The 12284-nt window shown below is 45.3% G+C and overlaps 1 protein-coding gene across 4 annotated transcripts in view; it reads left to right on the top strand.

Moving 5' to 3' along the window:
- ARMC2 (armadillo repeat containing 2) overlaps nt 1-12284 on the top strand; it is a 216837-nt gene that overhangs the window by 94940 nt on the left and 109613 nt on the right. For all 4 annotated transcript variants that reach the window (XM_027972389.3, XM_004011223.6, XM_012182651.4 and 1 more), the window contains one exon: nt 3107-3422. In XM_027972389.3, the coding sequence (XP_027828190.1) occupies nt 3107-3422 (316 nt within the window). The remainder of the gene's footprint in view (nt 1-3106; nt 3423-12284) is intronic.

Below are 12284 nucleotides of genomic sequence, written 5' to 3'. Positions count from 1 at the left end.
AGTCTAGCATCCTTCAGAAGACAAATCTTAGGAGGTAAATTAATTCTCTTGATGATTTAGCCAACAGAATGCAGCTGTTTATTGTGTGCTTTAAGAAGTCATTTAAAAACACTGATCATGTCTTTCCTGTCTTGCTTAATGTGCTTTTGTGGAAATAAGAGCAAGTCCAGGGAACACCGGGAAGTCTAGAAATGTTGGCCATAACTACTGCCTAGGGCATGAGGGAGGTGGCTATCCGGATTGTGGGAACATTTTGTTCCAATTAAGGAACTGCAAATTGTCACTTCAGAGAATTAGTTAATTTGTATACCTAGGTGCTTGGAACAGTGATTGGTGCATCATAAACACAGAGCATTAGTTGCTGCTACTACTATTAGTAATAATAGTAATTATTACCATTTTCAGAGGTAGGGCTAGTGCAGAGTCTTTAATCAGAAATTGTGTATCAGAGTTTATGGGAAAAGCTCTTGCTCCTCAGTTTAGAAAACACAGTGGAATTTTCCTTCAAGGAGCCTAGTTCTCAGAAACAGCCTCTGTCTTGGTTGGAAAATGGTCTGCTTTGCTGTTGGGTGTGACAAGGGAGGGAGAGAGTACTCTTTTCCAGAGCCCAGGGAAAGGCCTGCCCCACAGGGGATTACATGAAGTAACCACTGGTTTCACGTGAAGGGGAACTGGAGTTTTATAACACAACTTTGTGAGCTTGGTTTAGATTTAAGACCTACCTGCTTCAGCTTCTTTAGGGAACTGTCTGGTGATCAGACACAAACAAGGTGACCCCAGACCCGGAAAGGGACTGCCCCAGGTGTTCTTTCTCAAGACATGCGCCTTTTCCCAGTGTCAACTCACCTATCCCCCACACCACATATCTGCTTTTATTAATTTATCAAGGTTGAACTCAAAACCATGGTCATAACTTTGCTAACCTCTCCCACTGCCACCCCCTGTTCACTGAGTGTCCTCTTATCTAGACTCCTCTAAGACCTCTGGGTCTTTCCCACATAGGTTAACACTACTAGTATTTTGCTGATAGTAAAGGATTCCGAACAGTGCCTGAATCATCGCTCACTACAGTCTGTGCTTTATCTGTTTGGTCTCATTTAGTTTTGAGTCACAGTATTTCCCCCATTTTACAGATGAGTTAATCTGTAAGGCCAAGTGAAGTGGGACCCAGGCTGCCTGGCTCTCTAGCTGGGAACCATAATCCCCTTGGGTGTCTAGTTTCTTCCTTAGCCCTTTCAGTCTTTGCAGTTTCTCCACTTATTGTTAGCCTTGTCTTCTCAAGTAGATGGTGAACTCTTCAGAGCTCCTTGCCTCATCCCTGTTTGTATATGTGTGCATTCCCCTAGAGCCCAGCATTCAAAATGTACCCAAGGACTAGCATTCCAGTTGTGGTGGGGGCAGGAGTGAGTCCCCTGCCTGGTCTACCTGCGTGATGGGTTGCACACTGCCCAGCTGAGGTTTTCCGGGGTGTGAACACTCTCCTGGGCCAGCGCACATCGTGTTAGACTCTGTCCTTTCTTAGTGTTGGCAAATGGCTCACAGCTGCACAAGCAGCAGCCTGGCTGCTTCTCCACCAGGGCCAGAGAAAACGTTTTCAAGAACAAGCAGGAACAAGCTGGTATTGGCAGAGCAGACGCAGGCAAGCCCCAGCGTCTTGCCCTTTGTCCTGGATCCTCCACTCTCCAGGCCACACGCAGTGCTGGGGCTGCTCCCATCCCCCAGGTCCCACCTGGAGAAAAACTGGCCCAGCCCTTTGCCCTCTGTCCCAATTCCTTAAGGCTGCTGCTAACTACAGATCTGATAAGGTAGGGTTTGTGGAATTCCTCCTTATATTTGTATTTGCATTTGAAAGGAGATAATTCCTTTACTGCTCAAAAAGCAGGCAAGGCAAAGGAGGTGAATAACAAGCCACTTGGGAGGCACTTGTGTACCAAAGACTCCAGGTCTGGGTAATCTGGGGTTCAAATCCTAACTCCACCCCTCACTGGCTGTGAAAAGGGCGGCTTCTCCAAGCCTGTTTCTGGTCTGTAAACAGCACCCACACAATGAGTATCAGCACCCTGGCTAGTTGTAGCCCCTCTGTAAGTGTTCCTTTAACAACAGAACTGGTCTGTCTGGCCACGGTTGTCCAATTAAGAGCACAGTTGTTTCTGTTTCTTGTTCAGTCATAAACTGTCCTCAGCTGAGATTTTAAAGAAACGTTTCTTTGTTATTAAATATAGCTTATATACTGGAGAAGGAAATGACAGCCCACTCCAGTCTTCTTGCCTGTGAAATCCCATGAACAGAGGAGCCTTGCACAGTTCGGTTCATTTGGGTCGCAAAGAGTCCTATGCAACTTAGCGACTAAACAACAACGGCTTATATACAGAAAAGTGCTCAAAACACATATGTACCATTTAGCAAACAGTTATAAAAGCATCAGCCATGTAACCACTACTCTGCTCAAGAAAAACAAACGCTGCTTTAAAGTGGTAAATACTCTGTAATGGTGGTTTTCATCTGCGGGCAATTTTGCCCCCACGGAACCCTGAAACATTTTTGGTTGTGGTATGTGAGGAAGTGCTTCTGGTATCTAGTAAGAGAGGTCAGGGGTGCCACTAAACATAAACAGTCCCCCATAACAAGGAATTAGCAGTGCCCTGGCTGAGAAAGTCTGATGTAACGCAAACTGTCCGCCCTATGGGACAGACACCCCATTTTGAGAAGGAGGTGAACTTTTAGGAAAAGATTTGGGTGCTCAAGAAACCTGTTTGTGTCAAGACTTAGATTTATATAACACATTGTTAGTAATGTCATCTCACTCAACTAACTGTTTTCTGAAGGAAAAAAAAAGCCAGCCTGAATTTCAGATGAAGGATCTGAAGTTAATAGACCTTGCTAACAGCATCAATCAGTTTCCATTCTTCACTGCTGCCAAATGCTTTTAATCTCCTCTGTCACTTTGCACCAATCCTGGGAATCAAATACTGTACAAGTGAGCAGAAACCAGACGTGTTCTATCTTACTATTAATTAATTCATGAATTGATTGAATACTGTCCTCTTCCCAACAGCTTGTCCCAGCCCCTTTGCTCTCATAACTCTTTGTCTTTAATTTATTGCAGGATTTAGTTGTTCGCATTGTTTTTATTCTTGGCAACCTGACAGCGAAAAACAACCAGGCTCGTGAGCAGTTTTCCAAGGAGAAAGGGAGCATCCCCACTCTGCTGTCTTTATTCCACACATTCTACAAACTGGATCTGCATTCTGGGAAGCACTGTGGGGAAGGAGACGAGCGTCCCAAGGCACCGAGGCCGGCCCAGGCAGAGGACGTGCTCATCAAACTGACCCGTGTGCTCGCCAACCTGGCCATCCACCCAGGCGTGGGCCCAGCCATCGCCGCCCACTCGCACATCGTCGGCCTTCTCCTCGCCACACTGGGTAAGAAACGCGGCCTCAGATGGACTGGGGTTCTGTGAGGGTTTTAGCAGTACAACCTGCTTGCTTTAATGAGCCTTCTCAGTTGTGACAGGAAATTCATTTGTCTTCTGTTCAGAACTGCCTCAAAAGTAATCCAGCTTTTTAAAAAAGGAAAAAAAATAGTAATACATCCTCCTGAAGTCATAAGTCGACTCTTATGTCCAACTCTTGTGTCCGCATGGACTGTAGCCAGTTAGGCTCCTCTGTCCATGGCTTTTCCCAGGTAAGAATACTGCAGTGGGTTGCCATTTCCTTCTCCAGGGCATCTTCCCTACCCAAGGATCAAACCCAGGCCTCCTGCATTGCAGGCAGATTCTTTACCATCTGAGCTACCAGAAGTATTACTAAAACCCACTGAACTGTACACTTTAAAAGAGTGAATTTTATGGTATGTGAATTATATCACAACTTTTATTGAAAAAAAAAAAAAAGCTTGCCAATCAAATTATCAAAATTGGCCAACTAACCACAGAGTTTAAAATTCCAGATTTTTCCTGGATTAGTCCACATAATTAAAGTTTATTTGTCTTTTATTTCTTCAGCTTTTTACATTATCCGCAATTATAGACTCCAGGTCCCATCTTTTCCGCTGTATTAGACATTTGGAGCTGCCATAATAAAACACTGCAGGCTGGGTGGCTTAAACAACACAAGCATATTTCTCACAGCTCTGGAAGCTAGGATTGTAAGATCAGAGTGCCAGCTGATTCTGTTCTGGTGAGAGCCCTCTTCTTGACTGGCAGGTAGCTTCATTCCCCTGTGGCTTTTCCTCAGTGTGTGTGGGTACACATGAGAGAATGATCTTTCTCTTGTAAAACCATCAATCCTATCTGATACAGACTCTACCCTTATGATCTCATTTAACTTGACCTCCTAAAAGTCCTGTCTCCAGAAATAATCACATTAGGGTTTAAGGCTTCAACATATAAATTTGGGGGAGGGGACACAATGCAGTTGATAATATCCTACCTCTGATCCCCCACCTCCCCAGATTCCTGATTTGCCCATGTGCAGAATACTTTCATTCCATCTCAACAACCCCAAAATTTGTTAATTAATTTCATCATCAACTCTGAAGTCTAAGGTCCCAGATCTTGTTTAAATATCGTCTAAATCAGCTATCATGAGTTGTGAGATATGAGACCTCCTAAGGAACAATTCCTCTCCTGCTTGAACCAGAGAAATCAGACAAGTTATAGGCAAAGCTGCATGGCAGGACCAGCACAAGATAGATGGTCCTATTCCAAAAGCAAGAAATAGGGAAAAAGGGAAGTGTGATGTGTCCCCACCAGGGCCCAAACCTAGCGAAGTGAATTCCATAAGATCTTAAGGCTTGAGAGTAATCCTCTTTGGTTACATGCTATTCCCTCCAGACCCACTGGGGCAGTGGCCCTGCCTCCACAGCTCTGTCAGTTAGGCCACAGGGCTCTGCAGGGCAGTCTTGCCCTTAAGGCTTTGGGATGAAGACCAGTGTGACCTGCTGAAACTGAGGCAGTGGCTCTGGTGATCTCTGAATTACTGCTGGGGTCATTCTCTCCTCTACTTGCACAATAGTGCATATTCCCAACTAAATAGCTCTACACTCTGCCCTGTCAAGTCCAAGGAGTCTGACAGCTTCCTTCACTTGGTCCTGTCTCTGCCCCCTTCAGTTCAGACTGGCAGTGCTTCTGCTCACATAATCTCTCAAACTCTGTACTGAGTGATAAGACAATCACACATGTGGTGTTCCCTCCAGTACATGCTTTCTTATTTCTTGCAATATGAGCAGGCTGAGAGGTTTCCAAGTCTTCAAGTTCTAGCTCCTGTTGCTTAAAAGTTTCATCTTCAATTCATCCCTTAAGTCACTCAGTTGTGTCTGAGTCTGCAACCCCATGGACTATACAGTCCATGGAATTCTCCAGGCCAGAATACTGGAGTGGGTAGCCTTTCCCTTCTCCAGGGTATCTTCCCAACCCAGGGACTGAACTCAGGTCTCTGGCATTGCAGGCAGATTCTTTCCCAACTGAGTCACAAGAGAAACCCAGGAATACTGGAGTGGATAGCCTATCCCTTCTCCAGGGGATCTTCCCAATCCAGGGATCGAACCGGGGTCTCCTGCATTGCAGGTAGATTCTTTACCAACTGAGCTATCAGGGAAGCCCATCCCTCTCTTCTTACATGCTAATAAGTAGTCAGGAAGCGCCAAGCCTCTTCTTAAACACTCTGCTTGGAAATGTTAGCTAAACATCCAATATCATTGCTTGCAAGTTAGACCTTCCACAAAACACTAGAATACAATTCAGCCAAGTTCTTTACCACTTTATAACAAGGATCTCCTTTCTTGCAGCTCCTCCTTTCCATCTGAGACTTTGCCAGAGTGGCCTTTAATGTCCATTTCTCTAACAGCATTGTACTCGTGACTATTTCTGTGTTCTTTAAGAAGATGGAAGCTTTCTCTTGTCTTTCACCCTTTACCAGAATCACCTTGTCAATGAAAAAGTATTCAGTGAATCTAAGAAAGAATTGGAAAATTTTATTCAAGCCAAATTTGAGGATTGTAACCCAGGAAGAACATCTCAGAAAGCTCTTGAGAACTTTTCCACTGGTTAGAAATCAAGGCACAGTTGTATAAGATTTTTTGAGACAGAGGGCTCTACATCAAATGATGTGTTATTGACAGTTTACGTTATCCAGGTCTAAGCATCATCCTGGTGTGTCATGTGACCCCTTACACAGTCAAGAAGGGCTATTATCTTTTAAGGAGGGACTTGTCCTGATGCTAGGAGAATGTTGCTCTTTATGGTTGAGCAGATATTGCTACTGAGGGAGAGGTTTGGCAGATACACAGAGCACACTGAGGAGAGAGAGGCCAGAAAAGAGTTATGTTTAAATTTTTCGTATCTTGCCATAAAATATGAATTTTATTTCACAACCTTTAACATCCGTATTTCTAGCATGCCCCTCAGAACTCCTCTAGCCTCTACCCATTACTCAGTTCCAAAGCTGCCCATATTTTTAGGTATTTGTTACAGCAGCACCCTACTGCTAAGCACCCAAACCTGCCTTAATCTGCTTAGGATGCTGTAACAAAATAACACAGGCTGTGACTCAAACAACAGAAACTTACCTTCTTACTTCAGGGGACTGGAAGTCTGAGATCAGGGTGCCGGCGTGGTTCCCTTGAGGCCTTTCTTCCTGGCTCATAGATGGCTGCATTTTTCCTTTGTCTTCCTCTTCTAAAGCCACCAATTCTATCAGAAAAGGACTCCACCCTTATGATCTCATCTAACCCTAATTATCTCCTAAAAGCTGCATGAGAGGTGGGGGCTTCAACATATGAATTTGGGAGGGACACAGTTCAGTCTGTAGCACCCCTGCTTTCCACTTTTTAGGCCTTGTCATTTCCCTTGGGCACCTCTGCCTACCAGTGTGCAAGGAAATTAACTGCCATCCAGAGATATCTACTTTGCCACTGCTTACCAGACTCTGAGAGTTTATTGTGAAAGAAGCTTTAATGTCTGATGAAAATAATGTTTGGGGGTAACCTCTGAACTTTAGCCCTTTGTATAACCTCACCACATAGTCAGTGTCTGCTCAGATTGCCATAAGAAAATACCACAGATTGGGTAGCTTAAACAATAGAAATCTATTTCTCACAGTCCGTAGGCTGGACGTCCCAGTCAAGGTGCCAGAAGGTTGATACCTGGTGAGAATCCTTTTTCTGGCTTGTAGATGGCCCCCTTCTCACTGTGTCCTCACATGATGGGCAGAGAGCTCTGGTGTCTCCTCCTCGTCTTATGAGAGCACTAGTCGTATCGGATGAGGGCCCCACCCTTACAACCTCACTTAACTTTTATACCTCACCAGCCCTATCACCAAATACAGTCGCTTTGGGGGTTAGAGCTTCAACATATTAATTTGAAGGGGACACAAACACTCCATCCATCACAAGGTTTAAGAAAGTGTAGGTTGGTATCTACTTTCAAGGAACAGGGTACATCATGGAGGAATATCAGGCATATATACACAAGCTTATGAAAAGTGCCCATAACAGAGTACACACAGAGCGTGAAGGCTGAGAGGACTGAGCCACAGAGCGTGGCTTTTGGTGTGTGGGGTTGTAATTGACCTTGCCTTCCCTTGTTACGGAGCTGCGTAGTTTTTTTGTTTTCTATATTTGTTTTTTGAAATATAATTGAACTACAGCACTGTGTTCCAGATTGCAACACGGTAATTCTATATTTCTATGCATTACAAAATGATCGCCGTTGGAGCTACCCAGTTTAAGAAGCGTGTTAACATCTGTTCCCTCACGTGAGCAGCCACATGAGAGTGGGTTGTTATTTTAGGCCTTTCACAGAGTAGGAAACAGGCTCAGTGAGATGCAGTGACTTTTAAAAGTCACAAAGTTAGTAAGTGGCAGGGTTACTCACATGTTGCTGACCTTAAGGATTCTTAAATTCTTGTATTTTTGAATATTTGTTTGGCTGTGGGTCTTAGTTGCAGCACATGGAATCTTCATTGCACCATGTGGGATCTTTCGTTGCAGTGCATGGACTCTAGTTGTGGCGCGTGGGCTCAATAGTTGGGGCACATGGGCTTAGTTGCTCTGCAGCATATGGGCTTTTGAGTTCCCCGACCAAGAATCAAACCCATGCCCCTTGCATCGCAAGGTAGATTCTTAACTACTGGACCACCAGAGAATTCCCAAGATTCTTAAATTCTGACTGAGGTCTGTCCTTGTGACATATCGCTTCCATGTGATAACTCAAAATCTACACATTAGTCTAGAACTCTCTTCCAAGCTGCTGACTGCACATAATACTGTCTGTGCAAATCTGCATTGAGCTGCTCCAAAAATTGAGTTTCTCTAACAACTTCGGCTAAACTTGAAACTCCAGTACTTTGGCCACGTCATGCGAAGAGTTGACTCATTGGAAAAGACTCTGATGCTGGGAGGGATTGGGGGCAAGAGGAGAAGGGGACGACAGAGGATGAGATGGCTGGATGGCATCACTGACTTCGATGGACGTGAGTCTGAGTGAACTCCGGGAGTTGGTGACGGACAGAGAGGCCTGGTGTGCTGCGATTCATGGGGTCGCAAAGAGTCAGACACGACTGAGCGACTGAACTGAACAACTTCAAACCTTGCAGCACTTGAACTCTAGTATCTCCCTGTCTTCTTTCTGCATCTGGAGGATCAGTTCTTCACCCAGAAGTCAGGGATCCAACTGCCTCAGAATCAGCTATGGGGCTCATTAGGATTCCTTTTCTAGTTTCTGGGTCTTACCTTGCTTTGCCTGCAGGATGGGTTGAAATATGCATTTCAACTCCCCACCTGCCCCAGGTGATTCTTCTGCCCCTTAACTATTGAGACCCAGTGCTCAGAGAACCACCTTTAGCCTCTCTGGCTAGTGAGGAGCTGGCAGGAGCCTGAAACCCACCGGATGAGTTCTCATCTGTTGGCAGGCCAAATCGCTTCACCTGACTGTAGCTACCTGGGGAGAGCCTGAGGATCTGCCCTCAGATACCTGGACTGGGAGCACATCATTGTGGATAGTCAAGAAAGAAAGCTCTTCATGTTTCATTTTATTGCAGTTATTCATATGTGAAGTGAGAACATTCCTGGTCTTACATATATTTTATGAGCTTAGAAATTACATTTCTACCTATTAACTAAAAATATAATACAGTGGATAATTTCAGTTTGAATTCTAGGAAAGTAATGCTTTGGAGGCAGAGGAAAGAGGCAGAGAGCAGATTGGGCCGGAGCTCTTAGCTCTAGGGTTAAATAACCAAGGGGCCTTGGCTAGAGTCCTCAGGAGGCTGGGCCTGTCCCCTCTGTACCTCCATCATCAAGTCCTCTGGGAGGGTAGCTACTCTGCCTTTGTCACTGGGGGATTCCCACGTGAGGTCTCTCCAGTATACTTTCTTGAGGTTACTGGTACTTACGCATAACCTACTTTCTATTTTTTGCTCTAAAGTGACCAATGAAACTCAAATCTGGCACTTCAGAAACTGTGCGTAAGAATCATGCAGGGAGCTCATGAAAGACACAGATTCTAAACCCCACCCTTAGAGGCTGTGACTGATCAGGTGAGGTGTGGAACCCGGGAATCTGCATTTTCTTTTTCGAACTCCCTCTCCCTGGCCGGCCCCAACACAGGTGGTGAGCGCTCTCATTCGAGAATGCTTCAGTCTCTGTGTTAGAGCTCAGTGCTGTCTGAGGTTAAACATATGTGGAGAAAGCCTTCTACCTGGCCCATGGTGGCGGGCAGTTGTTAGGGCAAGCAGAGGGATCCCTTGTCTTTTCTGTCTCTGGAACGATTTGACCTCCCTCAAAGAGCTTTATGGGGGTGAGGGGTAAAGTTATCTTGATAGAGGATCATACACCTCCACCCTCCCCTTGGCAGCTCAGCTGCAGGGATGAATGCTCTGAGCTCTACAAAGTCCCCTCTGCTGATCTCTGCTGGTTCCCACCTTGTATCTCTGCTTCAGTGAAGGATAGCAACCAGATCCCTGGAGAAGGGACCTGGTCAAGGAGCCTGGCAGGCTAGAGTCCATGGGGTTGCAAAGAGTCAGACACCACTGAGTAACTAATCTCAGCACAGATGCTTGTAAGTGCATTTGAATAGAGGCACTATTAAAAATTAACTTTTGTGGGGTTAAATGCATGTAAAGTGCTTGGAGCCCTTCATGGTAGATGCCTGGTAGCTGTGAATGCCTCCTGTCTTGTCCCGGATGCCAAATGTTCTTCCTGCTCCCAAACGTGAGGTCCTACAGGGGCACCTCACCTCTTAGGTGGTGATACATAAGAGCTAGCCTTCTTTTTCTGGGCGAGCTAACTAATTCTACCACCAAGGCAAGGAAAAAAACAGATCCCTGGACACCGCCCAACGTCTAGCATCGTCAGTCCCAGGATAGAGGGAACTGGGGCTGAGACTTCCTCTTTGCTAAGTGTTAGACACTCACCCAAGCCATTCCCTGGGAGCCATCTTTCTGGATAGCCCGTCCATGCATCTCACAGATGGTTATTTAGCACCTGCAATGTGCCATACAGTTTTATAAGCCCTTTACATGTATTAACACATTTAAACTTAGTAATGTAGCTGCGATTATTACCCTACTTTGCAGACAAGGAAACTGAGCCCCAAGGAGGTTAAATGACTTGCACACAGTCACACAGCCAGCAGGTAGACAATCAGGATTCCAGCTCCAGAGTCACGGCCAAGCAAGTGAGGATACTCTGGAGACAGACACACTTGGGTCGGGAAGATCCCCTGGAGAAGAGAATGACAAACCTCTCTAGTATCCTTGCCTGGAAAATCCCATGGACAGAGGAGCCAGGAGGTCTGCAGTCTACGGGGTCCCAAAGAGTTGGGCACGACTGAGTGACTAATACTTTCGTGTATTTGAACTAAGAACACAGGCAATTAGGATCTCATTTATTCTTGCTTTCTCCAAATATTCTTTGCGTTTCTACCAGGTACGGGACCCATGCTGGCTGCTGTGGGGTGGGGCAGAGGGACCCCTGGCTGAAGGGCCAGTGTGTGTTCTCTGTAGGGTAACAAATGACTGAATTTCCCTTTGAATAGAGTAGACTATGAAAAGATCATTCTCTTTAATGAAAAGAAGGCCGTAAGGAGAGATAATTAAATCAGAAAGTGTAAGAGCTAGCACAGTCCTCCTGCCCAGCTCACAACCCCCCTCTTATCCCTGAGGAGCTTTGGCTTCATACAGGAGATAAAAGATACTATTTAATTATAAAAAAGAATGAAATTTTGCCATTCACAGTATCATGGATGGACCTGGAGGATATTATGCTAGGTGAAATAAGTTAGACGGAGAAAAACAGATACTGTAATGATGTCACTTATTTGTGGAATCTAAAAAAATAAACACATGAAGACAACAAAACAGAAACAGACTCGCAGAAATAGAGAACTAACTAGTGGTTACCAGGGCAGAGGGAAGTGTCTGGGGGTGGGGGCTGGCAAGATAGGAGTATGGGATTAAGAGGCACAAGCTATGATGTATAAAATAGATAGGCAACAGGATATACCATACAGGGCAGGAATTGCAGCCAGTTATTTTATAATAACTTTAGGAGTGTAATCTATAAAAACATTGAATCCTTGTGTTCTACATTTGATGTACTACTGTTTATCAACTGTATTCAGTTTTTTTTTTTTTTTAAGAGGTAAAGGCACTACTTAACCACTAAAACCCAGTGGGCAAGTCAGGGCCCAAGACACTCACAGGCACCGCGGTGACTCTTTCCCAGGCAGGCGATGGCCGATGGCCAGGCAGCGAGGGGGGCAAATGTTCTCCAGGCACTGGGGGGCCATGCACTGCGCCCGAAGCGAGGCAGAGACTGCTGTAGCCAGTTTAGTATAACCCGACTCCTGACTTCTCTGACTTCCAGACCTGTATGTCCACCTAACTGCCTTACCTAATCTCATCAACTGTGGCTACTTCAGAAGTACCCCAAGAGATCTAACTCATGACCTTACCCCCAACTGGACCTTCTTCCCATTAATTCAGAGAATGGGATTGCTGTCCATCCAGTTTTGTAATCCAGGAACCCAGAGGTCATCCTAGGTCATCACCCCCACCTCAGCTTTTTGCCGTCTGGACACCACAGGAGTCTCCCGACCGGCCCCCAACATCCGCCCTTCACTGTACTGTGGCCTAAGTCACCAGGAGATGAGTCTGGAGATGGAGTGGAAGGCAGGGATAAAATTACTAAGGGTCTTATTTGCTAAGCTAAAGGATTCGTTCATTCATTCATTCACTCATTCTTGCATTCATTAACCACTTATTATTATTATTTTTTACAACAAT

This window comes from Ovis aries, chromosome 8, assembly GCF_016772045.2.
Source record: "Ovis aries strain OAR_USU_Benz2616 breed Rambouillet chromosome 8, ARS-UI_Ramb_v3.0, whole genome shotgun sequence".
In the NCBI taxonomy this organism is placed as follows: Eukaryota; Metazoa; Chordata; class Mammalia; order Artiodactyla; family Bovidae; genus Ovis; species Ovis aries.
This window is presented reverse-complemented; position numbering and strand designations above follow the sequence as displayed.